The sequence below is a fragment of the Taurulus bubalis genome (assembly GCF_910589615.1).
Source record: "Taurulus bubalis genome assembly, chromosome: 2".
Taxonomy (NCBI): Eukaryota; Metazoa; Chordata; class Actinopteri; order Perciformes; family Cottidae; genus Taurulus; species Taurulus bubalis.
The window spans coordinates 36736291-36763728 of NC_136590.1; the positions used below are offsets into that span (position 1 = coordinate 36736291).

Consider the following 27438-nt stretch of genomic DNA (forward strand, 5'->3'; position numbering starts at 1 on the left):
TACAAAGTAACTGTTATGCAAACATTTAATTGAACCCAAGGCTACTTTCGTCTGATATTTGAATGTTAAGAGAAACCAGAATGACAGAGTAATGCCATTAACAGTGAAGTTTGAAAGATGGCAGTGAGGAGGGAGACCAGCACAAAACACACAATGGCCCTACAGTGAACCTACATATATGAAAATTGGTAGGCAATTGCAACACAAAGAGACGCACCCAAAAAAGCCTCTTAGAGGTATTCCCAAAGCCCAACAACATCTTTTATTTATTGTGCCATTTTAGCCCATTTAGCCATTTACAGGCACTATATTTCAATTTCAAATGTTACCATATGATGAGAAGATTAGTAACAACATGATCTCTGTCTCAGGAAATAGTAATTTTGAGAACATTAATTCAGAAAATAAAAAAATCTAATTTTTAGACATTTTGGAAAATATCCTTTTTCGCATTCTGGCATTAAGCTTTATGAGAAGATTGATCCTCCTCTCGAGGGTTCAGTAAATATGAAGCTACAGCTAGCAGTTGATTAGGCTAGCTTAGCACAACTGGGATCAGGGAAAAAGCTAAACTGTCTGTCTAACAAAATCCATCTACCAGCAACTCTAAAGTTAATTAATTAGCACAACATGTCTTGTTTGTGTAATCCAAAGTATAAAAATGTGCTGTTTTACAAGTTATGTGCAAGACTATATTTCCAAAATTGTGAAAATGTACCTCTCATCAGATATTGAACAATGTGAATAATGAAAAAGTCACTAAATGGGACATCACTACGGCAACGGTCTCACTAACATCCCGTCAATCGATCCCTCCCCTTCTCGGGAACCAAAGAAACCCGTGTCCTTGGAGCTGCTGCTGCCTGTTGGCGAGGGAATCGTTTTCTTGGCTCCGGGCTTTGCATCGCTCTCCCTGAAACCAGACTTCTCTGCTCCATCGTGCTCACATGTTCTACCCTTCATCCATTTTGCCTCCACTTTTATTTCTTGCAGCTCAATATCTTTGAACTTGTTTTCTACTCTCGTTGCGTCTGTCTTTTCATCGTTGACTTTGATGCTCTCAGCTGGCTGGGAGGTCGTCTCTGTTTGTTTTTCACGCACCTTCCCCGCTTTGAGTGTCTCTCCCTCTCTTCTTTTTTCTGCCTCATCCTGTGGGGGCTCTGCTTTTTGCTTTTCTTCTCCACGATTAGAACTTCTCCCTGCCACCACTCCCTCGTTCACTTCATTTTTGTCTGCTTCCACCTGCTCTTTCTTCTCAGTTTCCTTCTCATCTCCTTGCTCTATTTGAGCTCTGCCTTCCTCCATTCTCAGCACATCACAGCCTTTTACCTGCTTTGATCGCTCTGCGCTACATTCGCCCACCTGATTCTGCTGTGCGTCTGACTCTTGTTTTGTATCAATCTTTTCTTCATCAACACCTTCATCTCCATGGTGCACTGCCACTGTATTATTTTCATCTGATCTGCTATTAAAACCTATGAAATTGTTCTTGGCACCAATTATGTATTTCCCCAGAAACGAGGAGCCATCCTTGGTCAACGCGCCGCTTGCAGTGTGTCCACCATCTATCAAAACCTGGTTCACCACTTTCATATCACTGTGCATCCTTTTGACCGCTTTGGTCAGCAAAGTGATCCGATTACCGATATCTGAGGGAAGAGAACACTCCGATCACAATACAGCATGCAAGCTCTTTAATGTGCGAGCAAACAAGACTTTCGATGAATTACTGACTGCCTGTTAAGCTCAGGCAGGTTTGTGTCAAAGTCCTGGTTACCTTTCCTCTTGGTCTCCTCGAACTCCCTGCGTGCTGATTCAATGTAGCGTTGCACCAGAGCTCCGATCACCTGCTGGCGGTAAGGCAACTGGTTCTCTTCAGATCCCTTCTCATCGGTCTTAAAACACATAACATCACACATTTTAGAACAAAGTGTGTAGAAGATTTTTTGTTTTTTGCTTTACTTAAGTCACACTAACTCCTGCGTGTGACCATCAAACACACACTTACCACAAAGTCTATAGCGGGATATTTCTTCTCAGAATTAAAAGAGCAGCAGCAGCAGATGTGTCTAAAGATACCCCTGAAACAAAAGTATTATGCATGAGTAAATAAAGATATGGAGACACGATGTGGTTTTGCAAGTTCAGGTTTTTTTTTTTAGCTTACTTTAAGATGTAAAAAACAGCTTTGGGTGAGGGGATGATGTTGAAGGGTACAGGAATGGTGAGGCCCTCTCTGAAGTAACTGAGGTACAGCTTCGATCTGGCAAATTTCCACTCAACATCTGCATCGTCCTGAAACACATATGTGGAGATGTCAGTTCCAGTCTTTGGTTTCTGCTTTTTTTTGGGGTTGCAGTTGTGACATCAAAATATCTCTTCACCTCAATTTTCTGAAAGGAGTTGGTGATCATGGCAATAAGCATGTTGAGCAGGACGATGACGATGACGAGCGTGAAGATGCCGTACAGAACCCTTCCGACAAACTCTGCCAACACATACTGCTGCATGTCCACGTATTCCTGGTTGGCCACGCCAAACATGGTCCAGAATAAGAAGTGGAACGTCTCATTAAACCTGCAGCAGAGCACATGAGACTGTATTCATACCTTTTTTTGTAAGGTGTTGTATACGTATATTCTTATTTTCAGCAGATTCCATATTCTTACCTGCCAAGATGTGGAGAGATGACGTAAGGAACATAGACATTGTTGATGCCACAGAGGAAGGCTGTTCCAATGATCATCAATATAAACATAAATCTGAAAAAGAAAAAAGTAATTTGCTCCATCATGTGCTCTGAATGATAATACAGGAGGCCAGATGAAAAGTGCTCTTACCTCATCATGTCATCAATCATCTTCCCGATGGAGATCTGCAGAGTTCCCAGAGACTCATGTGCTGGCAGGATGTACGCCAGCCGTGTGAAGCTCAACATACTGGTCACTGCAAACAGCACCTCCGCAATCAGCTGAGGGTCCTCCTGATGCCACTCGTGGCGCTCTGCGGCACAATTTTTACACAACCAAACCCGTTCAGCATTGAGTACTTTTGAGACCACAGACAACTATTTTGTTTGAATGATCGGAACATTTTCTCACCAGTCTTAGTGAAGTAGGTGCAGTCCGCTACGCTGTTATAATCATGGCAGAGGAAGTAGCCCTTGAGCAGTATAAGCACACGTAACGCAAAGGACGCCAGGTACATGCTGAGCACCATCACATCCAAGCAGTTCCACCAGTCCCGGAAGTAACACCGCAACCCCTCGATCCACACTTCCTTACACTCGTACCAGAAGAATCCTACATAACACAGCAGGGTATAAACATGGAGTTTTCTATTTGAACATTATGGAGGGGAGTCAGAAAAGAGAGGGAACCCACCGACCACCCACACCATGTGGAAGGAGCTGTGCAGGATGTTCTGCTTCCGGGAAGCAAATTTGCCTCGATACAGCTCCATTGTTATTGATTCTCCGAGTAAGGTGATGAGAAACCACAGATAGGAGGCAGAGTGGAGGAGAAACTTGATCACAGGAGTCTTGAGTGTCTTCCCTACCTGGTGAAAACACAAAAGACGAGGACCTGTCAGGGACAAGACACAAGTGGGTTCATCCTACTTTCTTAATTATATGTCTGTCATGACTGTGACACCCCTCTCTACGTCTAGAACAGTTTCATTTGATGTGACCTTTGACTTTGGTGCGAGCCAGTAGACGAGGCAGAGCAAGGGCATGGTGAAAAAGATCCCCACAGAGACAAACAGCTTCCAGGCCGTCCTGCTGCCTCTCCAGCCTGACAGACTCCCACACCAGATAGATGACAGCACCTGCTGGCAGATTGGGTGGGCCACAAACTGCACAAAAACACACAGAGGGAGAGACAAATCATACATCAAGTTTATGTCTCCCTTTGCTTGGCAGTAGTTCCTGCATTCAGCCACCTGCTTCTGGTTGTAGTTGACAGCAAGCCGCAGACGTGACAGGTTGGGGATCCCCTCGTTAAAGGCCTGCTCCTCTAAGGAGTCCTGGCTCTCGTCTCCACAGCTGTTCAGGATGGTGGTCACCTCGCTCTGGTTGCGACACATGCCCAGCAACTCAACGGCAAACTCCTGACAAAGCTCCTCCAGGCCCAGATACTGAGGCTGCAGGAAGAGAGGCACCACAACAGAGTCAACAAGGAACAACACAGAACATGAACAGTAAGCGGGGATATGTACGAATCTCACCGCACCTTGAACTCTGGCTCTTTTTGTGAGAGCTTACGCAGCTCTCTGCTGAGACTGAAAGCTCTGAGCATGGCATCCTCAGAGGTGACGGACAGGTAGGCACGGCTGGCGATGCCACGATAGGTGTTGATACGAGACAAGGAGAACTTCAGAAGGTCGTACTGCCGGCCGTTACGACACTCCAGACATGCACAGGATATCTTGTGTGGCCACGGGATGATGTGACCTTTTTTGGTGAGCATGCTCACGATATCATACAGGTCTTTCTGGCAGGCTAACGTCAGAGGAGTCACACCAGGGGCAAACTGGGAGTTGTCAATAGAGTGGTCAAAGATGGCCTGAGAGAAGGAGCGCACGTCCATCTTGTTGCCTTTCTCCTGGTCCAGGCGGTCCAGCAGGCGCTTCACGACTCTGGGCTGGTTGGTGTCTACAGCGACCAGCAGGGCCTCGTGAATCTGCCGGAAGTCAAACTTGATCCCCTGCAGGAGGACGTCCATGCAGCTCTCGTTGCCCAGGCGGATGGACAGGTTCAGAGCCTCCCTCCACTGGCGATCCTCAGACTCATCCAGCTGGCGGATGATGCCGTCGCCGGTCTTCAACAGTCCAGACAGCAGCTCTATTTTGCCCTCCTGAATGGCACTGATGAGCTCCGGAGGGAACCGCATCTTCCTGTTCATGATCTCGCGCCATTGTTCAGGCTGCGGGACAGTCAACAGCAGTATTAGATGTCCATTCACACTTTTATTTGATGTAATTAATGTCAGATATCAGCGAAAAAAAAAAGGTCATCTACCAATTAGATTTCATAAGAGAAAACTAATTAAAGGAGGTACAAAAAATAAAAAAAACGTGGCACATTCTACAAATGAGTGCACGACTGGAGGCACTTTGAGACATCATTTAAAACTAATTTCATTCACAAAATATATAACTGTGTGATGAAATTAAGCTGTTCAGTTGGAGCTTCCACGCCTGGAGCAGAGGAGCTTCAGAGTGAACCTTATTACAACATTCTTTTTATAAAACCCAAATCTACGGAATGACAAATTCGACAAACCCCGTCTGAATAAAACTTTGCTTACCGTGAGGTTTTCCATTCCTGATAAGCAGCAGTGATCCTAAAGCACAATCAAATTCTCTGGAGACATAAATGATATTTGTGGCAGCTATTTTGAGCTTCCGAGATGAAGGTGAAATCAGTAGATTGCACTAGCAGCTCCAATAAGAGCGAGAACTGAGGACTTTGGTGTCCCGCAATCTTGTGCACCGGCTGACTGCATGGAACCAGCACCGACCAACTCAATAACACACTTCCATCCCCCAGGGGGGCGGGCCAATTAAAACGTAGCCAGTTCTAGTTGTTTCATGCTTGGCTGCGCCCACACCAAACTGTTTCTGCGTTCAAACTCGAGTCTCTGCGTTGGAAACAGTGCCATCATACAATTAAGGTAGCGGTTACTGAACAGGCAGCAGCTGTCATCGTTTCCCCCAGAGAAGCTGGAGGGAGTTCACAGCCGAGGGAAAAACAAGGAGCTGCAAGTAAAAGATGAACTGATTAGTTTCACTACTCTCTCTCAATGTCGTTCTCTTCAAGGAGGTCCACTGTTAAAATAGTATTATTATTGAAATTTCTGCACGGGTTGCTTTCACCTTGTTTGGGACATTTAAATCTCTCACTATTCTCTCTGCTTTCATTATCTTTCTTTATAGATGTTTTCGAGAAGTTTCTCTGCTTATGTTTATTGGCTCTTTGTCAGTCGATGTCAGATTAACTGAACTGTATGCAGTGGTGGAATGTAACAAACTACACATTTAAGGTACTTGTACCTTACTTGAATATTTTCTTGGCACTTTATACTTCTAATCCACTATAATTCAGTGGGAAAATAGTGTACTTTTTACTACTCTATAACTGTTTAAAGTTACTTTACAATTAGAGCATGTGAAAATATACAAGCTAAAACGATTGGCTGATGAACCAATAATTAATTGGCAACTATAGGAATGCCATTTTTCATGGAAAAATGTTTTACAGTTCCAGCTTCTAAAATTTGAGGTTTTTAATGCTACTCCTTATTTAATAATTTTTATATTAATAATTTAGTAATTACCACTTTCTGGATGTGGCCAAATGATATGTGGCCCAGTGATAAAACAAGACTGTAATCACAGCTGAGATATTCAGTGATCAAACATGGTTTTGAACACAATGAGAAGATGGTCTAAACTGTCCATGATCATACATGTCATTTATATACTGTATAATAAATCATCTTGAAGGTGAATAGTATTTAAAAGTCATAAGTAAAGGTTTCTAAGATCATCTTAAACTTTAGATGGGAAACAGGGCTCTGGACAATAGCTTGACCACAAGAAATGACAAAGGTGGCCTATGAATCTTGAGAAAAGAGAACTCAACTTTGTCACGTTTCTACTTTACAACCGACACTCAAATTGTATTTTTCTCCAAAAGAAACCGACAGCATAACATAGAATATAAAACCTGGAATAACGTAACAGCTTTCTCAACAAAAAAACAGCACAACTCAACATGGTGAAAACACTTTGGTCATTCAGCTGGTAAATCACTGTTTTCTGGTATAGATTACTTTAGGCCTCGAAGGCAAGAGAGTCAACTGATTAACCTGAAAGATAATGCCGAAATGTACATCTATGCAAAGGAATACAAAAAAAAAAATTTTTTTCAAAAGAAATATTTACTACATTTTCAAGGAACTACTTCAATAAAGTACATTATAAACACATTTTAATTTAAAAACTCTGGTAATTGACAATTCTAACAATATATTTTACCGTAGCATACTTTTCTGGAGTGAAGTCCACATATTAATGCTCCATGTGGTGTGCATTATTCATCGCTGTAATCTTGCCCCCTATCTTTCTCAGCAACCTTCAGGCTCCAAAAATAAACCAACTTATTCATAGAGAAATGTGAGAATATGAAAAATAGTCTTCTAATTGAAACACGTTTGGAAGTGTTTGCATTTGATGAACATTTTCAACCCTCAAAAGTATAACAAAAGTTACTATAAAACTATACACAAAGAGAAACATTACCCGTCAACCAAATCCGAACTACATGAATTTTGGTTGAGTGCAAATGATATGCTATATAATTTTCCTTGATATTTATTTTTTTCTTCTTCTAATTCTCACTTTATGAAAAAAATAACGTAACTTTTCCAAGACATTTCAAGCAAGTTCCCAAGTAAAATATCACTTTAAAAGTAAAACTGCTGTGTGGAAAGACAATTTCCCTTCTGAAGCTGACATGTAATCCTTTTTGAGAGGAGAGATCATGATTGAACAACTGGAATGTTGCATCATGATTGAAACATTTTCAAATAATGTCACAAAAGAAAAAGGTCAACATAAGAAGGTCCTGATGGATTATTTAACAAGGAAACTAGCAATGCATCTCAACAACGGTCTTGAAAGTTGAGAACATCCGTGAGAGCAAAATAAAATATTTCTTTAAACACCTACAAATTAATAGCACTCTTAAAACCAAACATACTAAATTTTCAATGACATCAATCATTATTCAGTTAAAACACAGTTAAAGCATCAACAAAAAGAGAGGAGAAAGTCCTCTATATTCACATATTACTCCTCAAAGTTAAATACAAACTTAAATCCAACACTAAATGTAAAGATAAGCTTGTGTTTCACTTTGTGTGTGAACAAAAGCGTAGTGTTCACATTGTGATAAACAGTGCAGGTCAGCTCAGTAGGTTTTAGAGTTACTCCTTTTTTGATTCTGCGTCCTCCTTCATCTTCTGCTCCTGCATGCGACTCCGAGTGGAGCCTTCATGAAACAAAGCATCAATATGTCAGAGCAACACAAGCCAAAGGATTAACAGGAAGCAAACATGAAGAAGAAAAATTGGGAATATCGAGCATTTAGGCAGTTTTCACTTACTCATCTCTGCAAGCTTCTGTATCAGTGTAGAATCTCCTCCAGATTTGCTGTAAATTAAAAAAAAAGGAAAAAAGTGAGGCTCATTGAAATATAGGTATAAATGTGTGATAAATCAGAGTGCTATTACGCTACAACAAATATAACACCATATTTATGACCAACCTCCCATCGCCTTCATCTTGCCCGTCCACATCGAACCGTAACCTCTTCAGAGGCTTCGGAGCCGAGCCGAGATCCAGAGTCCTCTTAAAGGAGCGATCGCCGCTGTTGACCATCTGGTTGATCTTCTGGAACCGATTGGACAGCTGCAGATGAAAACAAAACGGAAACGACAGAGTGAGTGAGGGGGAAAAGAGTCATGGTAACTATAGAGTATCCTTCAATATGCAACAAAGCAAACGTAAGATGCTCGTACCCCGAAAGATTCACCAATGGATACCAGCATTCTGTAAAGGCAAAGAACACAAATGAGGAAAAAACTTGCAAATATGCTTTTCCCCTCCTCAAAACAATGTAAAGAATCATGCCACTTCACAGGCGAAGTTTCCGTAGAACTCACCTGGAGCGAGGAGTCATGATACCCGGGGACATGCGTGAGCTTTTCAGAGGGGAGATGTACACGTTGTTGCTCCCAGGCACACGCAGAGGTGAATTGGGGAACTTGTAGGGGCTTCGTGGTATTTGTGGGATTGGAGAGAGGGTGGGTGGCTACAAAAAAAAAAACCGCAACAACGAGAGGGTTTAGTCACGTGCTAATTGATCTGATTGCGCATGTTTTAAAAGTCAAACTGTGTCTCACCCTGGTAGACGCATACTGCAGGATGTTGGTTTTCAGCTTCTGCATGAACACTTGGTTGTAGAAGACGATGATGGAGTCATAGTGGCCCTCAGTGATCAACACATGCTTAAAGGTCTGCAACACAAAGTGTGATACAAAGACATTTTCAAAAATAATTCAACATGCAGTGCGATTGCGACAGCAAAAAAATGCCTGGAGGATGACAAGAGTTATAAGTGTTAAAAGGGTGTCACCTCCTGGTTGGTGTTGGGCATGTTCTTGTACGCTGTGACAATGGTCTTGAAGCGCAGATCAACACTCTTTACTTTACAGATGGCATACATGGCCGACATCATCAACTACAAGAAAAATGAGAAGCAGTTTGAGATTAAAAAAACTAAAACAAACACCAGAGAGAGACACAAATGGAGTCGAAACAAAGAGCAAGGGAATAAGAAAATGACAGTGAGCAGTGTGTTGTCAGGTGACCTGGTCGAGGTGCCGGTCTCTCATCAGCTCGTGCTCATGCTGCAGCGTGTGCTGGAACAGGGTCCATATGATGGGCTCCAGTTCAGGGTGGGAGGAGAGCAGGTAGGAGCAGAGTATCTGCAGCCTGCTGTAGGCCAGGCGGTACACTACAGAGAAAGGAACACCACAGAAAGAACCCTGAAGGACTTCTGTTCTGAAGAGAGCCGACAACATAAATACTAGTTGTCCTCTAGTAATACTTTCTTTCCAGTTTCCAGTCATGAAGTCAAATTGGAAATACATGCCTGACTAAAAAGGTGATTTTTTTTGTTTATTAAATTACTTCCATTTGCAAAGTGTTTATCCACAAATCTATGTTATTGTATGCAAGTTATCCAGAGAAACCTATTGTTTTGTATGTCTTGAGAAAAACTTAAATAAACAATGTGACCGTCGCCTTACATTTTTTGTAGAAGAGGCTGAGCGAGTTGGACTTTGGGAGCCGTGGAGTCTGGCCAGCAGGCTGGGTCAAAGGCTGAGAGGACGCTTGAGAGCTGGGCGTGGCCGGGGACTCAGGAGGCAAGACACGAAGGCCTGGACGCATGGGGGACAGGTATCTGTAAGGACAACGGAGAAACCCATCAGGCACCGTCAGTTACAGGATCAACATGAAAGTGAACAAGGAAATGTCCATTAAATGTACACCACAAATCACAGATCATTCATTTAGAATAGGGAAGAAAAACAGGTTCAAAGCTACAGAAGGGGAGACTCATAAAGGGCCGAAGTCATGGAAATTAACAGACGTCATTTTTAAATACCATAGAGACATACTCTTTTACTGATGACTCACAGTGGTTTCACAACAGCTAAATGCTAAAAAGGTATCTAAACGGTCTCTGAGTTGCCGCATACAGAAAGACAGAGAAACAGATCGTGGGAAGTCAGACTCACAGGTCAGCTGCGGTGTGGTTGTGCTGCAGTGGTTGGCTGAAACTGGCCGGAGTCTCCACCTGATCTGCTGCTCCGCCTCCATGCTCCTGTCTCAGAAGCTCAAACAGCGGTGAGTCCTGCCATGACACAAACATGATTATTTACATTTAACCAAAAACCCAGTGCATATTCATTAGAATTACTTTGCATTGTTTACTGGAATTAATTTTAAGAAATGAAATCTAGACAAAGGGGAAACACCTTCCGAAAGCTTTCCCACCTGTCGAGGCATAAAGAAAGCAACCCAAAATACAACTTTTACTGATGCTAGTTACAGTTTTACCAAGATGTGAGCACTCAATCAATACCGCAAAGCTTTGCAAATATGAAACACCAAAACGGAATTTGAATTATTTCTACTTTGAATTGCATTTCATCTGATAAACAATCACAAACCGATCACTAGAGATACTGAGGTCTGTTTGTTCGATCAATGAACCTCTGCAATCTAAAACATGAAGAACCTACAAGAGGAACAAGAATCAGGGACGTTATGAGGCAAGCTGGCACTGTATGTTAGTGTTGCACTGCAGTGAATCTTATTCAATGCAGAGATAATTAATACGTTGTGGAACATTATTTGTAATTATTACAGAGTTATAATATGTGAATGTACACAGCAAATTTTCTTTGCAAAAACCCAACAGTCAAATTTTAACTATGGGCTGATGATACAGCTGTTCCTTATAAGGACACTCCCGATAGTATCCTATCTGATTATAGTGACTGCCACAGAAATCCCCTTTATCTGAAATTAGTCACTAATCACATTAAACATAAAACACAGAAAAAGCCCCACCTACACACACATTGATCTCCTCGACGCTAGTAAAACCGCATTCAACTCAAGACTTAAAGTCAAGCAGACCAGTGGTGTATGAGAATATCAGCATGTACACACCGAGACATACATCTGTGATGAGATCATACAGGGAAGTGGTTTACTTCTCAGTGACATACACATCGACCACAGGTAGGGACTTGCCGTTAGTAAATTCTTCGTGTCACACATGCCGCGCCCTGCTGACGACACGTTTCAAAAGAACAGCATTCAGTGACATGTAACGGATGCCAAAACGGCACCGTTTTATTAGCTATATTCACGTTTAACAGGTCTAAAGTTATAGGAGGTTGATCTAAAACACGCTACATTTCTGATGATAGTCAGAAATAGCGATATAAGTTCTGATAGAGTGTCACTATTCAAATATCAGTTAGGTGCAAAAACAAAGCAGCGATAGGAGGACTTTGGCCCCGGGGGCGGCTCCTCCCTCTTGTGTTCCAACAGTCCGGTGAGTTCTTTGTGCAGCCCGACTTGCAGCCTGTAAAGAGTTTCCTGAATTACGTTAAGGGAGGGCAGAGTAAAACCTCTGGGGCATAAAAGTAACAATCACCATGCTCCCCCTCCCCCCAGGCTGCTGCAGGAACAGACAGGAAACAAAAGAAAGGAAGAACCACTCGACTGCTCACGGAGTTGAAGAGAGGCACATGACTCTTCTCTCAAAGGGATAAACATTTCAACTGGAAAAGACTGACAACTTCATTCAAATGAGGATTATTGGATTCGCAGGACAGCTTTTTTTATACGGAAAAAAGGACGTTGGATACTAAAACAGGTATTTTGTGGAGTTGCTGTATACTTTCCAGTATTGCATAACAAGAACCACACAAACTGGGAATTTAGTATTTTTTCCTCCCTAAATTAAATGCCAATTTCGCCAACTAGTTGCACATGGTTGGAGTATGCTGCACCTGCAATGTTCTGACTGACACTAGTACACCGGGTGAGGAGAACCTTTTTACTGTGTATATGTTACAGACTTACCAACCCGATTCAAAAATGTCTCCCAGCTTTAATCAATCAATCATGAACTGCAACAAGAGTGATGACTTCAAGTACCCTCTGTATAGCTCGGTTTTCAGTCTGGTGTTTATAGTTGGATTCTTCTTCAACATGATGGCTGTATACATTTTTGGCTGTACACTGAAGCTGCGGAATGAGACCACGACATACATGATAAACCTTGTGCTTTCAGACTCTCTCTTTGTCCTGAGCCTGCCTTTTCGGATCGTTTACTTCATTAGACAAGACTGGCTATTTGGAAGTGTGCTCTGCAAGATCTCTGTGGCCCTGTTCTACACCAACATGTACGGCAGCATCCTCTTCCTCACCTGCATCAGTGTTGACCGTTTCTTGGCCATTGTGCATCCGTTCAGGTCCCAAGCAATACGCACTAAGAGGAATGCTAAACTGGCCTGCTGTGCAGTTTGGGTGATGGTTCTTTCCGGAAGTATACCAACTGGGTTCCTTTTGGACACCACTTCACCAAACTCCACAAACTCCACAAACTACTGCTTTGAAAACTACTCCAAAAAACAGTGGAAGGCTGAGCTGTCCAAGGTGGTGATGTTTATTGAGACTGTGGGCTTCATCATCCCACTGATGCTCAACGTGTTCTGCTCGATCATGGTGCTACGAACACTGAGTAAATCCCAAAAAATCAACCGTGGCGGGAGCCTCAACAGGAAGAAAATCTTGAGGATGATCATCGTGCATCTGCTCATCTTCTGCTTCTGTTTCATTCCCTACAATGTTAATCTCATCTTCTACGCCATGGTCCGCTCCAACATCCTAAAGGGATGTGACGCAGAAGATGTGGTCAGAACCATCTACCCCATTGCTCTGTGCCTAGCAGTGACCAACTGCTGTTTTGATCCAGTCATTTACTACTTCACGTCGGAGACCATTCAGAGCTCCTTCAAACGCAAGTCCACAATATGGCACAACGGTGTCAAGCTATTCGACAGGCTGCAGATGGACAGCGCGCAAAGCAGTCCAAATACAACACCCAAAAGCCTGACCCTGAAAATGAAAGGGTTTGACAATGAGTCTACAATCTAGTGGCAACTAAGGTTATAAAGAGTTTTCAGATTTCACTGATTGCTAAGATTATAACACATAATAAACACAATGGTTACCAAGGAATCTCTCATCCATCGGACACCACCGAGACTTGAGATCAATGTCTTAACTCCCAGTCAGTCAACAGGAGAGTGGAACAAGTCGAAGAGGAAGGATTTAAAAACAATAAAGTGTGTTGCAGCGTAAAGACCCTTGGTCAAGGTGCCAATTCGCCACACACACAAGTTCAGAAAAAAACTATATTTTTATGAGTTCATGATGTCTATTAGTGGCGATGACAGGCGTCGAAGCCATTATAATGTGCTTGGTGCTGAAAATAAGCATCGGCCTTTGTAAGACATTGTAAATGTAGTCTTATTCCTCAGAGCAGATTCTCACTCGTGAAAATTATGCTTTGGCAATGCTGAACCAGTATTACAACTCTGTTTTATGTACTGTGCTGTGTCTAAGTAGTTGTGGCCCCACTATGGCACTTTATAGAGCAGCATGTTCATAACAGCTTTAGCCGTTAAACTGAAAGAAAATAAACGTTGTTAACCTAAAAGGTTTTTGAGTTTGACAGTCACTACTTGTTTGACAGAGTAGATTGTTGAAATACTTGACATTAGCAGGGTGTCTGTTGCTATCAAATCATCTGTTTATACTGATTTGTCATGCAGGCGCCAACACAGCTACAGATACTGTGATTGGTCAGTGCCATGAAGGCACAATAAGTCAATGTGTTTTCAAATGTAGATTACAGGTGTGGTCACTATTTGACAAATGCATTGTTCCGGCCAACACTGCACCAACACTGCCAATGGCCTTATCTAAATAAGTGGTTATTTCTGTGAAAAAGGTAGGGACATTAAAAAACATGAGGAATTACAGACAACAAACACAGATAACCGTGTGATTTTAATATTCTGCAGCTTGATTTGGTTCATTCTTGTAAGAGCTGCATGCTGCAAGACCGAGCACTGCTGCATTCCTGTCGAGCAGCTCAGCCTGAGGGTCTGCACTGACAGGGCCAGGCTCATTACGGCACCAGATTGTGAAACATAAGCAGACGAGCGACAACTTGCCTCTTGAGGGAGAATCTCGTTTACAAAATAAAGCACATGGGGGTTGCTGCAATCTTGAGACAGATCTGATAAATAATGCGGAATGTAAACTTAAAACTGGCCTCCTTGAGTGAATTCAAACAATTTGCCATTTCTTGAGTCTTATTCTGCGATGTTTGGGCTTCTAACACTACGAAATGTAATACAAAGAAATAGGCTTGTAATCAAGATGCAGCTGGACTTTCTCTACCCAACATAAATTCAATATTTGTACTGGATTCATGGTTTTGAGCAGAAAATATCATTCCGACTCAACATGATAATCACACAATATTGAAGAATATATTAATCATAAACAACAGTAGTGATAATGATATTAGTACAATTTAGTAAGTAAAAAGATGGATTATTGAATTACACAGCAGCAACAAACAAAAAAAACATCTGATGATTATCATAACATGAAGGTAAAAATGGACTTTTTATGAGCGCAGGAGAATACATTTGTTCTTGATCAAGACATGCTGTGTCCTTCATTTGTTAAAACAAAATTATATCCAATTCCAATTTGTCTCACAAGGGCCAAGTGGTGTGTAGCGAAGTTGTAATATGTATAATAAATATATAATTATTCCCAATTTGATGTGGAGAACTGATGAATTACTCTTTTTCTCAGATGCAAAGACTAACATTTTGACAGAACATACATTTTGATGAATTGTTTTTTCCAGAGAGCGACGAACTATCGGCTGACACACGAGATACATGATTACAGTGAATTATTGCTATTCCTCTATCTGTATGGTTAATGATCAAACCAAATCCCTTGTGTGGCTTTTTAACAAGCAGCCATAAACATGACAGTGATGAAACAATATGTGCTCAATTGTAAGACTGATCACAAAATTAAGTTGAATGTTAAAACTAGTTGGTTAAGACCAGATAACCGTCCATCAACAAGCCAGCCTCGTGACCTTTACTAATTAAATACTTAAGCTCACTAAATATTTTGACGAAATTAGCTCAAATTTAGTCATAAAAACAAACCACAAGAAGTGTGCGTTGAAGGGAGCGAGGAGACCCTGACCTGTGTGCGAGTGTGGGCGTTAACGGCTCCACTCGGTAGCAGGTGCACCGTTAGAGCTTCCTAACTGTTATCCTGCTGCTGAACATCAGCCGTTTCACACCTTCACTACATCGATGAGAAACCCAAACTGGTGAGTGATGATGTTTTCTGTCTCAATGTTCTTCTCAGTTTTACTGATTGTGCTTGAATTCTACATGTACAGTAGGGAATTGGATGAAACCAGTAATTAACTTTATTCATCTGTCCAGATTTATCTGAACAGATATGGAATAATATTTTTTGTTTGCAATATTTGAGAACTTATTGGGCTTTTACAATTAAGAAACCAAATGAATGTGATGATTGAATGCTTACACAGAAGTTGTTTTCAGATCACCAAAGCAGACAACAAAAGTTTCTGTTAGGAGCAAAAAAAGATCACAGGTTGGAAAATAAGTTTTCAATGCCTTATGTCTTTGAAATAAAAATGTCTGCTCAAATAATGTCATGTGTAAAAAAGGAAAGAAAAAAGGACAGCGTATAAGAGTAGTGAGGATCAATGTTTTTGTATTCAAAATTATCTCACAATTGTATTATTTAAATGAATGTTCAAAGGCAAAGTATCCTAATAACATTTGTGTTCAGAAAATAGTTGCTCTCTTGTAATTCCTCAGTCAGTGGTTTTGTTACAACTTAATGGTCATTTTGTGTCTGGAGTTGTTTAAAGGCCCACAAATCCTGATGACATACAACAAACAGCGAAAATTGGAAAAAAAATGCTATATACCCTATAAATAATATACGCTGCTTAATAATTGAAGTTATTGACTGAAAGATGCTAAATTGTATATTTGCTTACCTGCCACAAACTACAGTCTAAAAATGTCAATCAAGTTAAATCAACCTTTCTGACTTGCTCAACTTAACTATGTAAACTTTATAAACTTCACTAAATGTGAATTTACTGCAGGGGCAGTTTTACATGGTGAGGCGATTCTTTTTCCCCCCACTCTGAATGTAATGAAACCAAATGTTTGCTTGTTTTATGAGAGCAAGAAGTGGCAGTTAAACTTTATTGACAGATTGACTGTCGTCTTGCACATCAAATATGAATCAAGCTATGTTAGCCATAGTTGTGTATTCATGTCACCTCAGCAAATTTACATTCCATAAAACAGCAGGCATCTTGAGTTTATTACGTTTTTACTTGCCACAGCAGAAGCAACTGAACCTTTTCCTTCCTCCCGTCTTATATTCCCTTCAACCAAACTCATTTCCTCCAGAGATGAGAGCGACACAGTGATTTAAAGGAAGCAAATTATCTTGGGACATGGAGTTGTGGAATACGACCGATGTGCCAGCCAAGCCCTTCTCTCCTCTGTCTAACTGCACTGTGAACACCAGCTACCGCTTCACCTTCTACCAAGTGTCCTATGGTGTCATCTTCCTGCTGGGGTTGGCCACCAACAGCCTGGCTCTGCGCAGACTGTGTGTATCTCCCGGCACCATGAACAGCACAGCCATTTACATGGTCAGCCTGTCAGTTGCCGACTTGTTTTTTGTAATCTCTCTGCCCCTGAGGATCTACTACTACCACCAAAAGGCCAGAGCCGTGTCCTCCATGACAGGAGACCCGTCTAGTTGGACTCAGGGAGTGGCATTCTGCCACCTCACCTTCATCCTCAAATACATCAGCCTGTACGGGGGAATCTTCTTCCTGGTGTGCATTGCTGTGGACCGTTACTTTGCAGTCGTGCACCCGCTCGCCTCAACACTCCGCCGGCTGCGTGTTGCACAGCTGGTGAGTGGGGGGATCTGGTGCCTGGTGCTGGGGCTCAGTGTGAGTCTGCCTCTGCTGCACTCTGCCGCCACTCACCAACACCAGCCCTGTCTGCCGGACCCGTCCTCGCAACGCCACCGCACCATCATCCTGGTAGCCCTGGGCTTAGTCCTGGGGTCATTTCTGCTGCCCACTTTGCTGCTTCTCTGCAGCTACTGCAGAGTGCTGAGCGTGCTCCGCAAGCCGAGACACCGCCAGCGCCGCAGCCGTCAGCACACTCTCACAATTATTTACTGGGTGCTAGGCATCTTCCTGCTGTGCTTTGTCCCCTATCACATCAACCTACTGGGATACACCCTCACACATCTGGGGCTGCTGCACCATTGTGGCCTGGCCATGGTGACCAAGGCTGTGCACCCCGTGGTGTTATTATTAGCAAGCTCCAATTGCTGCCTCAACCCGCTCGTCTACTATTTCTCCAGCAGCCTGGTGCACAGGGAGGCGCCCGGTAGTGGAGGCAGTGGCAGCCAGTGACGGTGTTTCTTTATCATTATCTTGAGAGCACTAGACTTCTTTATTGAACAAATTCCATACAATTAACCAGGACTTTGTTTATTCATATAGAGTATCCCATAACCCATACTGTGCACACTTCTTTGGAAGATAAACTGAAGAGAATTCATGCATATGTAAATATGTTTGCTGTATTTTCGGCAGGAATTGTGTGTTTGTTCATTTTAGCACACCAGTCTTATCATGCTAAGAAGAACATTGTCAGCTTAATCATTTTGTTCAGTATAATGTAATCAGTTCAACTTCAATGTGTTTGTGAAACATTTAAATGCAATGGCATTTTTTTATGTGAAATGAATGTTAAATGTGTGTGGAAACTGCCTTATTTTACAACTAGAACTACCGCCTAGTACTCTGCCAAAAAAGTTGCAGTTTATATCCATGTCTCTTCAAAATGTCGTCACGTCATCATTTTATCCTATTAGACATTTGTGTGAAATTGTCTTAATTAGCATGTGAATTCTTGAGTTACGGTCGAAAACTTGTTTTGTGAGGTCACAGTGACCTTTTGACTTCCAAAAAGATCATCCTTGAGTCCAGGTGGACATTTGTGCCAAATTTGATGAACTTCCCTCCAGGCGTTCCTGAGATAACACGCTCACAAGAATGGACCTGACGGACGGACAATCCAAAAACAGAATGTCTCACATGTTCACAGCGGTAGCAGGCAAGGAGACACAGACATGCTGATAAAACCTAATTGAGTAGTTTATATGTTCATCTTTTATGTCATTTATGTACCTGTATTAACATTGCGGATCTTTTTTCATGGGCCAATAAATGCTATACAGCGTTTATTTTTACAGTGTCTGTTGCGTATGCATGAACCTGAATGGCACCCTTACTAGCACACTGTCGTAGTGACGGGAGATCAAACTCACCGTCCTCCATGCAATTCTCTCCATGATGAGGTTCTCGCAGGTCTCCAGGTGTTTGACAATATCTTTGCTCAGAGTGGGCTCGGCCTTGATGAAACTCTCGATGACTTTGTAGAAGTCAAAGGCGGGGAGGCAGACCACATCCAGTAACCAGGGGAAACACATGTCGGTTTCAACTGGGTCACCAGCACCATCATGGTTGTATCCTCCGGTCTTAAAACTGCTCTCTAATCATGAGGTACAAACAACATATAATTACCACTTACTGCACATTTACAGGAAGCGTCAATTTGCATGACTGATAACTATAAATACAACACAGTTATTTCCGTTAGTTTGTGAGTACATCTGTTATTAACTTGAAAGAATCCATACTTCCATATGTTGCCATCACCACCTCCAAAGCGCAGGCCAACAGTGATGTGTGGAATGTGGAGTCATTGAGGAGTTTACTGGAATGGAAATCATATGAATAAGCAGAAGACAAATAACGCTTCACTACTACTTAATGCTTCCCTTACAATTAAAACAAAAAGCATGCACGCACAAGTAATTACACAACACCATCGACTAACTTCACTTCACTGTGATTAAATAGTGGGGGAAAAAAACATACCTGAAATTTTGCACAGACAGTCGCTTCTCTTCCTACAAATAGGGAAGGAAAACAACATAACCGAGTTATTTCAGAAATGTATGTCATGTAGAGTTCATGCGAGTCGCTTCCTATTCAGATATTGTTTTTGCTCTCCACACTGGGTAAACCTGGGAACTGCTACATTTAAATTATGCTGAGCTTCTATATAAATAAACAATCAAAATGAAACAAGTACCGATTTCAGCATTGCCTCCATGATTTTGTAATACAGTCTGACACCGAGTTTGAATCTCTGAAAGAGAAAATAAAAATACATGTCAGACAGACTAATTTAGCATAGTGAGTATCGTCAGTGTTGCTCATTCTCTTCTTCAGTGTTAGTTCTCACCTGACAACCGAGGCCTATACAGCGCGGGCCGACCGCCTGACCAAACCTTTGGCTGAACGCCAGTTCGAGTCTCTCCAAACGCGACAGCACAGCCTGCGTCGGGTCCACGGTGCAATTCTGATCACAGGAAAGAGGAAAACAGAAGGCGTCAAATGAAGGCACCGAGATGCAGTTTCATGGGACATTATAACCAGCGGCAACACTTCTAGAGACTTACTTTAAAATAAGTAGCCAGGTTCATAGATGGCTGATCGCCACTGGAGGTGAGGTCACCTCTCAACTGCTGAATGGAAGTCATGGCCGCTCTGATGAGACAAACAAAGGTCAGACAGTGCTGAAGGGACATAAACTCAGAACAATTCATAGAATGAAATATGCCCAATGATTTACATCCCAAAACAATCTTGAATGTTTGATTTTCCATTTGTGGATACATATACACCTTCAATGAATATTACATTTGCATTGTAAGAATGTCATAACATCTGTATAGATGATCAGAATCAGAACCATTTATTTCCTTGTATGCTTTCACAAGGAATCTTTCCTGGCAGAAGGTGCATATATTCAACATTTTGACAATAAACATTTAACAGTAAACAGAGTGCAATAATGGGGAGCATGAGAATATAACATTAAAGTTAAAATAAAGTGTACGGTCAACAGATACCAGTACTTTAAGGTGGGATGTATGTGGTATGTGAAGGTGACAAGTGTAAAGTAAAGTGTATATAAATATGAGGTATGGAGAGATGTGATATGGTATAATTTATTATTTTGGAAACAGTTATTTAAACTGCAGGTGTATCTTTTCACAGCTACTGTGACAATTAGTGTACACAATGAAATCAAAGCTTAAATTTCTTCAAAAATATATAAATATTTCGTCTATTGATTTTTCAATCCTTAAAAACTTCCGCAACTTCCAAATGCACCAGTTGACAGCAGAATCTCAGGTAGGAAGCCGAAAGTGAACATGAGTACTCAGTCCTTCTCCTCTGTTATGATTGTGAACAATGATTTGAACAATAAACAGGTGAGTAACTGCTGACTGCTCACCTGATTGGGGTCTGGGGAGGAATGAGTGCGTCTTCATCTGGCAGGTTCTTCTTTGGGGTTCTCTCCACCTGCGATCTGAAAACAGGAGCAAGTTATTAAACACTTGTCTATAAATACATTTTTAACAGATTAGCCAGACCAACATTAAAACACTGAACTGTGACGAAAAGAGGAAATTACATCTCGACTTTAGGAGCAAGAACAGTCTCATCTCCGTCAAAGAACAGCCGTCCATCAATGTCTCTGCTCTTGAGATAGTGCTCTTCGTATTGTTGGTTGAGGTATTTCGCCTGTGGTGAAAATGAAAGGTTACTACCCATTGTGCCTCATTTATACAACTGTACATGCAAGGTTGTGACTGAGACAATCCAAAAGGGCTAAATGCTAATTTGTACTCAAACAAAAGCATTGCATTGCGCCCTTCACAGTGTCACTAAATTGCTGCACTGTACATGAGCTGTTGATCCTACCAGAACTGTTCATGAGGTACAGAACAATTTCACTGTTTTCAGAGAAATGCTAACTACTCCTTCGACTATGAGCCATCTTGAGTTTTAACAATGCATCAAATTCACTAAATTAAAGTTTTAGCTGTGAAATCTTAATCTGAAAATTCGATCGGCAATCATAGAGATCAGACAATGATCCGACACTAGTAATCCCTGCTGATGGTAATTCTTTAAAACAGCCTGAAGACTTATCATTTGCCACATCAGACTGACTCTAGCTCAGTCTGGAGTCTTTGTTGCACTTGCCTGAAGATTGTATGATTGCAACAGTGCCAAAGCCTGTCTGTATCTGATCAGATATCAACCTCAAAAAGGTTAACATCTCTGAAATAAGGCAAGGCTCCAACTTTCCTGAAGAACTGTCCAGACCAGTCTAAAACACATCTGTGCTGTAAAATAATCAGGACCAAAATCTTACTCATAATACCGTTTCCCCCTCAATTTCCCCAGGGCCCTAACAGGTCAGAACAATTACCTGAGTAGATTATTTACACAAGACACTTATGTAAGGTGTAATCGGGTAATGTTAGTTAAATAAATATGTCTCGTATCTTTCTTCAAAGAGTGTGTCAGTGTCAGCAAACAGTAGCATCATTATGTCCTTTGTTTTCATACCTGCCTTTGCAATATACTACCCCGAGACACTACAATGAATCCCCTGCTTGAGTAAACATTTTCCTGACACCATGTATATGAAACCAAACATGCATGAGCAGTAAAGAGAACAACCAACAGCTGTCAGACACTCAAACACTCAGAAATGGGAATAGCAAGCAGGGAGTGATAACTAATGGAAACAGTGGGTGAAGAGCAGACAGTGAAACCAAACAGGTAGAGCAGGTGTCCACTCCTACCTGAGGAAAATCTGGAGATCTCGAAATATCCAGTGAGTCCAGGAAAGCTGAGAAGCTGGTCTGGTATACATTCTTCACCTGCAAATATGGTTTGCATAAACAGACAAATCAGGCCAAATACCCAAAGAACAGAGGGCAAAAAAAGCGTTTGTATGATGACTGTAAGTTCCACACAAAAAAGGGGGCGGGGCTCAGACCTCTTCTGCGTTGCAATCATTCTCGTTGCACAAGGCTTTGAGAAGCTGCAAATCCACCTCTGGCTCCACAGGTTTGGATTTGGTTTTGCTTTGGCTGCGGCGAGATGTTCGTGTTGGAGGGCTCTGAACTTTGCTGATTGCTGATTCTGAGAGAAAAACATTCAAGGGCTTAGAAATCTCTGAGAGCAATAAACAATAAAACCATTCATAACACAAAATAAAGATAGAGATAACATTTTCCAATTTCCATGACTGGAAAACATGACAACTATTATACTACACTATAGGGATGCACCAATCCAAAGTATTCAATCCCGTTAGTCATGTGCCAGGGCTGTTGGTATCGGCCGAAAAAGAGTACCAATCTGATACCTGTGATTAATTAATAAGCTGTATGTCTCTAGTACACGCACATCTAAATCAGACGTAAACATAGAATTTAATCAAATAGATTGACCGATAACCGCTCTAGCTCCAGAATCAGTATCAGATCGGTGAATCCCTACTGTACTATATTTTACTATACTATGCATACACTTTTAAGCAAACAACTTGAAATCCCATTAGGGTCTACAGCAACAAAAATAAACATTCATGTTTAAATCCTAACTCAGAATTGTTTTTCCAGTTTTAATAGATTATTTAAAACCATGTTGTACGATGAGAAGTCAGAAAGGTTTCTGAACTACGGCAGGTTGAAGTAAATGACACAGAAGCTTACTGTAAAGAGGTTGCAGAAGATCTGGAGGGCAACGCTTGATGAATAACTCTAGCGTACAAAGCAGCAACTGGAATGATATGACCAGGTCATCCTCCATCTGCAAGGCCTTTCCTGCAAGTAGCAGAGATGCAGCACATGAGAGGCAGTATCACAAAACTACTGCTGCAGCCTAGAAACAACAGAACTGTAACCGCGAGGAGAAACATTTTTCCAATTAATTTGAGCTCTACAGCTGAGCACGACAGAGGAAGGAAGGAAGGAAGGATGGAAAGAAGAAGATTGTGCCACATGAAATCTATTCCATTAAATGTGTTAACAGCTTGATCCTACTTGTTGTTGTTAGTAGGCTTAAAGGCTTGAATTGTAACTTTTCTGGTTTTCCACCTGGACCCTATTTCTAATGTTTTTGTGTTTAAGTGACTTGATGGGGACAACGATTTTTGAAATTTATCCAAAATTGATCCAGTAATGAGGGATAACACTGCAACGAGCAACCACAAAACGAGGCATACAGAGCAAGTGAGCAGCATAAATGTAACGTTACTGACAGGCTCAGATTGTTATTTAAAGTTTCTAACGACTTGATGTAATGGACCTCACAGAGAAATGAAATGCTTTCCTTACCCTTCACTTGATCTGCTCGATTTATTATTGTGTCCAAGTCCCACTCAAAGAGAAGGCTCATCGAGAAATCTCAACAGCCTATACTCTGGCTAAAATAAATCTGAAGTGTTCTCGCTCAATACTGGACCAATTTCAGAAAATGTTGTCCGTATAAGTCAGTTTGACAAAGAAAAAAGGTTTAGGTTGATAATACCCCAATAACCCTTTAACTTACCTTTGGCTAAAAGGAACATTGTCCAGCAGCTCCGCATGGTCTCCCTCTCCCTTTGAAAAGAGACACTGAAACATTAATCATGAGTCTGCATCATATATTTTATAGAAAGCACTCAGGTATTCAACACAAGACCATAAAGATACTAAAAAAAGTAGTGTGACTAGTATATGTGGTGAAGAAATCTCCAACTCACTGATCATCAGAAGCCAAAGCAAAGATTTTCTTGCATGTTCTGAAAACAAAACAAATGTTATCAATTATAATTTTGCCCTAAACTGGTCAACATGAATGAAGAACCTGTGCTGTATTGATGTGTTCACTCACTTCTCAAATCGCTGGGAGAGAGCCAGCGACACGTCGTACTTCTTCTCCAGTCGCGTCAGTGCTGAGTTCACCTTGGTGCTTATGGTATCTAGGTTCACATCCAACTTCCTCACCAGAGCCACAAACTGCTTTACACTACAAAAACAAGTTCATTTATGTGAGACATAGAAAATAAAAATGCATGGAACTGAAGAATAAAATGTAGGATTCAGATTTACAGCTGATCTGAACTTTTTCCCACAAACATTTCAACACATTCAAGACAGTTTGGCCAAAGCTTGTATATGAACCTTGGTCCAAAGAGCAGCCGAAGGTTTTCCTCTTACAGAATGTCTATTCAAAGGATTCATATTACATGCATTGATGTGTATGAGTATTTGCCAATAACATGGCATCATGCACTGGCAGTACTCACTTCAGACCGACTGCTTTCAGAACCTGAGTTAAGGTGAAGCAGGACACATCCACCTCTGTCCCCGACACAAACAGACAAGCCCCCCAGACCCTTTTCTGACTGTCCTGAAATGATGAAAAATAACAATGTTTACAATTTAATTTATACATAATAACGTGCAATATTATTTGAATCACTTTTATCCTGCTGGGGAACTTTAGTATTATAGCTGAAACAAAAATCCAATAGATCCGTTATAACAAAGCAATACAACCCTGTATAATTGTATTTAATCACACTTTTGTCCACCTTTCTTATAGGCTGTTTACATTTCCTTTACCAGAAGGTAAGAAATAAAACTGAAACCACAGTTGGACTATGTGCTAAAGACAAGGTTGACTTTTCATATAGAATTTGCATAAAGAGAGTTTTTTGTCCAACCACCAAATGCCAGAAGCATAACACAATACACACTATGCCACACCACCAGATTAGTATAAACTGGCATGTTGGCAGCACTAATTAATCTTCCATTCAATCTGCTTATTATGTGCAATGCATCCTCGTCTGCTCTTTTTTCACGAGTGGTGGAAAGGTAACTATCTGAACGAAATGCAATTGAGTAGCTTGCACCTTTTGAATACCGTTGCACGCAAGACAATCTCTTTATTCAGAAATTGTTTGAAAGTAAAAACTATACAGTCGTCTACGGTTTGTGTGTTATGCCACAATTACTGTGGATAAGGCAACTTTGAGAAAGCTTTTTGTAAAAGCATCAGACATGGAGAGGTTTGGTTGTGAGGAATGTTCATTTTAATGGTTGTGGCCTGGATGGCAAAGTGGGCTTTTTATTCTGATCAGACAGTTTAAACAGTGTGAAGTGAGAAAAGTGAGCAGTCTTCAAAAGTGATACTTGTTCTCTTATTGGGTAGTTTTCCATCATTGTATTCAATGTCCACTCATGCCATGTCCTTTGTTTCAACAGGATTACGACATTGCCAATGTACCGACACATCACTTATATAAATACGTACAGCGATTTCATCCATAGACTCTTGAACAGTTTTCCACAGCGCCCAGGCTCGGTCACACACCAGGTCCGTCACGTGAAGGCTCTTACACAGGGTCACAAACTCAGCATCCTTGTCTCTGTGCCTAGAGGACGGAGGTCAGACATCAACGAGGACACACACACACCGTTTAAGGACATCAACACACGCGGCACGATGACAACAACCTCCCAGTGAAGGACCGTTAGCCAAAGTCCGTGTCAGACTCAGAGATGCATTTGTGTGTTATAGCAGCGTTACATCTCATTCATAGTTAGTTACACTCTCAGTGTGACGCTGAGACGTTAACACTCGCCGGTATTCGCTTTAAATAACGTCTCAGGCCTGACTTAGTTAGAATAAGCTAGCTAGGTTAGTCATCTTTACCGTCGGCCACTTACCAAGCTAGCGTTAGCCAGAGGACCAGTGGCTCTAAGTAGCTAAACACTGGTTCAGTGTAAACATACTTAACACAGGAATTAAACACACGTTTATACGCCGACTGCTGAGACAGTAATGCAGCAAAAGATAAAAGTCTTACTTTTTAAAAGATAACTCTGGACTTTCCTTCTTGTCTGCTGAGACACTTTCGGCACTTTTCGGCTCCTTGCTCTGTGTCGTCCCAGAGTTGCGCTTTTTAGGTGCCATCTTGTTGTGCGGTTACCTTATAGGTAATATATTAATTACAAAGACAGCTATGTTCTGGGGACAGTGGCTTTGGTTTTCTACGTTTAAAGCCCACTGCAAGAGTCCCGTGGCAACAATACAACAAAACCGAACTGGCTTCCTGAAACCGATTTGAAGTGGATGCTCGTTTTGCGTCACAGCTGTGCGCGGCGGAATATCGGTGTCGCCGGTGTCTCAAGCGTTAGACGCCCAACGTGTATCAGTGTTTACAACTCCGTGTATACTAACCAAACACTGAGTTCATATGATCGATATGATCGTCTGTTTAAATCGTCTGCTGTCGACAGTTAAATATGAGGACCGGGTTATAGCGTTGTACTTTTCTTAAACTCCCTGTGAGTGTCCTTTCACTACGATCACGTGACACTCCGCAAACGAACAAACCCAAACCCACGCGATGAAAACGCGGGAAAATATCTACGCAACATCCGCTCATTAGCATTCATCCCGCCATAACCACTACACGCACACACACACACACACACACACACACTATAAATTCAAAGTAGGCGGTCATTTAGGGTCCGTGTATGTTCTGATTGTTTGCTTTATAGATTAGTCGAAAATACGAAAATACAGAAATGCCATGTTTTTTTTCATTTTCGTCTGTATCCAAAAACGAAAATACGAAATCCTTCTTTTGTTATTTTCTTTGGAAGAGAGACGCAAAGCATGGCAGGTGACCGGAAATACGAGTCAGTCAAAATAAAAGCCATTTTATTTACAGTCAAGGATGCAAACACATACCAAGGCAACATTAGAAGAAAATTAATTAATCACAATAAATAAATAAACCTGGGCCGATGGGAGCATGTTAGCAACAGTATTTGACTACAGGCGGTTTAATATTCATGTATCCACCATGTACACAGCAATAATCAAGTTTCAATGAATCCTTGCATTATTTAAAGCAACACAGTTCTTATAGAGTTTAATCAAAGTCCTCTGAAAACCACAAGCACTCCTTTACTAATTAAATTAGTTGCAATTGTTCTTCTTTGGTATAGTGCAGTGCTTGAAAGAGACACACTTGTATTTTTCAGATGTTTTAGTCCTCATATAAACATGTATATTGAAATGTTTTTGTGTACTTGTTTCAAAGTTAATATTGTCGGCATTATATGGACTGTTTTATGACAAAAGGTACT

General features: G+C 41.4%; 4 protein-coding genes across 4 annotated transcripts; 2 read left to right on the forward strand and 2 right to left on the reverse strand.

Annotated features, from left to right (window-relative positions):
* Positions 1 to 774: 774 nt before the first annotated feature.
* On the reverse strand, positions 775 to 5324 carry LOC306753977 (short transient receptor potential channel 2-like; the record flags this gene model as incomplete). The annotated part of the gene is made up of 13 exons (XM_079237890.1): positions 775 to 1649; positions 1778 to 1895; positions 2009 to 2081; positions 2168 to 2295; positions 2385 to 2577; positions 2670 to 2762; positions 2841 to 3003; positions 3102 to 3302; positions 3384 to 3558; positions 3691 to 3855; positions 3943 to 4143; positions 4233 to 4925; positions 5310 to 5324. The coding sequence occupies 13 exons, from the start codon at positions 5322 to 5324 to the stop codon at positions 775 to 777; spliced, it is 3093 nt and encodes a 1030-aa protein (XP_079094016.1).
* Positions 5325 to 6862: 1538 nt separating this feature from the next.
* rb1 (retinoblastoma 1) lies at positions 6863 to 26251 on the reverse strand (the record flags this gene model as incomplete). Its single annotated transcript, XM_079233131.1, has 27 exons — positions 6863 to 8056; positions 8171 to 8217; positions 8333 to 8475; positions 8586 to 8616; positions 8730 to 8878; positions 8970 to 9083; positions 9203 to 9307; positions 9438 to 9583; positions 9879 to 10033; positions 10371 to 10486; positions 18676 to 18899; positions 19048 to 19124; positions 19289 to 19320; positions 19506 to 19562; positions 19659 to 19775; positions 19876 to 19963; positions 20718 to 20792; positions 20898 to 21007; positions 22081 to 22158; positions 22278 to 22423; positions 22999 to 23109; positions 23837 to 23886; positions 24030 to 24068; positions 24161 to 24295; positions 24576 to 24679; positions 25589 to 25709; positions 26145 to 26251. The coding sequence occupies 27 exons, from the start codon at positions 26249 to 26251 to the stop codon at positions 7992 to 7994; spliced, it is 2742 nt and encodes a 913-aa protein (XP_079089257.1). The 3' UTR covers positions 6863 to 7991.
* LOC306749811 (lysophosphatidic acid receptor 6-like) lies at positions 12151 to 13865 on the forward strand. Its single transcript, XM_079233143.1, has one exon. The coding sequence runs from the start codon at positions 12220 to 12222 to the stop codon at positions 13309 to 13311; it is 1092 nt and encodes a 363-aa protein (XP_079089269.1). The 5' UTR covers positions 12151 to 12219; the 3' UTR covers positions 13312 to 13865.
* On the forward strand, positions 16772 to 17844 carry LOC306749822 (lysophosphatidic acid receptor 6; the record flags this gene model as incomplete). The annotated part of the gene is made up of 1 exon (XM_079233155.1): positions 16772 to 17844. One exon carries the CDS (start codon positions 16772 to 16774, stop codon positions 17753 to 17755), a length of 984 nt encoding a protein of 327 aa, XP_079089281.1. The 3' UTR covers positions 17756 to 17844.
* Positions 26252 to 27438: the final 1187 nt, after the last annotated feature.

Bases quoted from the DNA above. Each gene is read 5' to 3' on its own strand.
- LOC306749811 (XM_079233143.1), top strand. From the start codon at position 12,220: ATGTTACAGACTTACCAACCCGATTCAAAAATGTCTCCCAGCTTTAAT.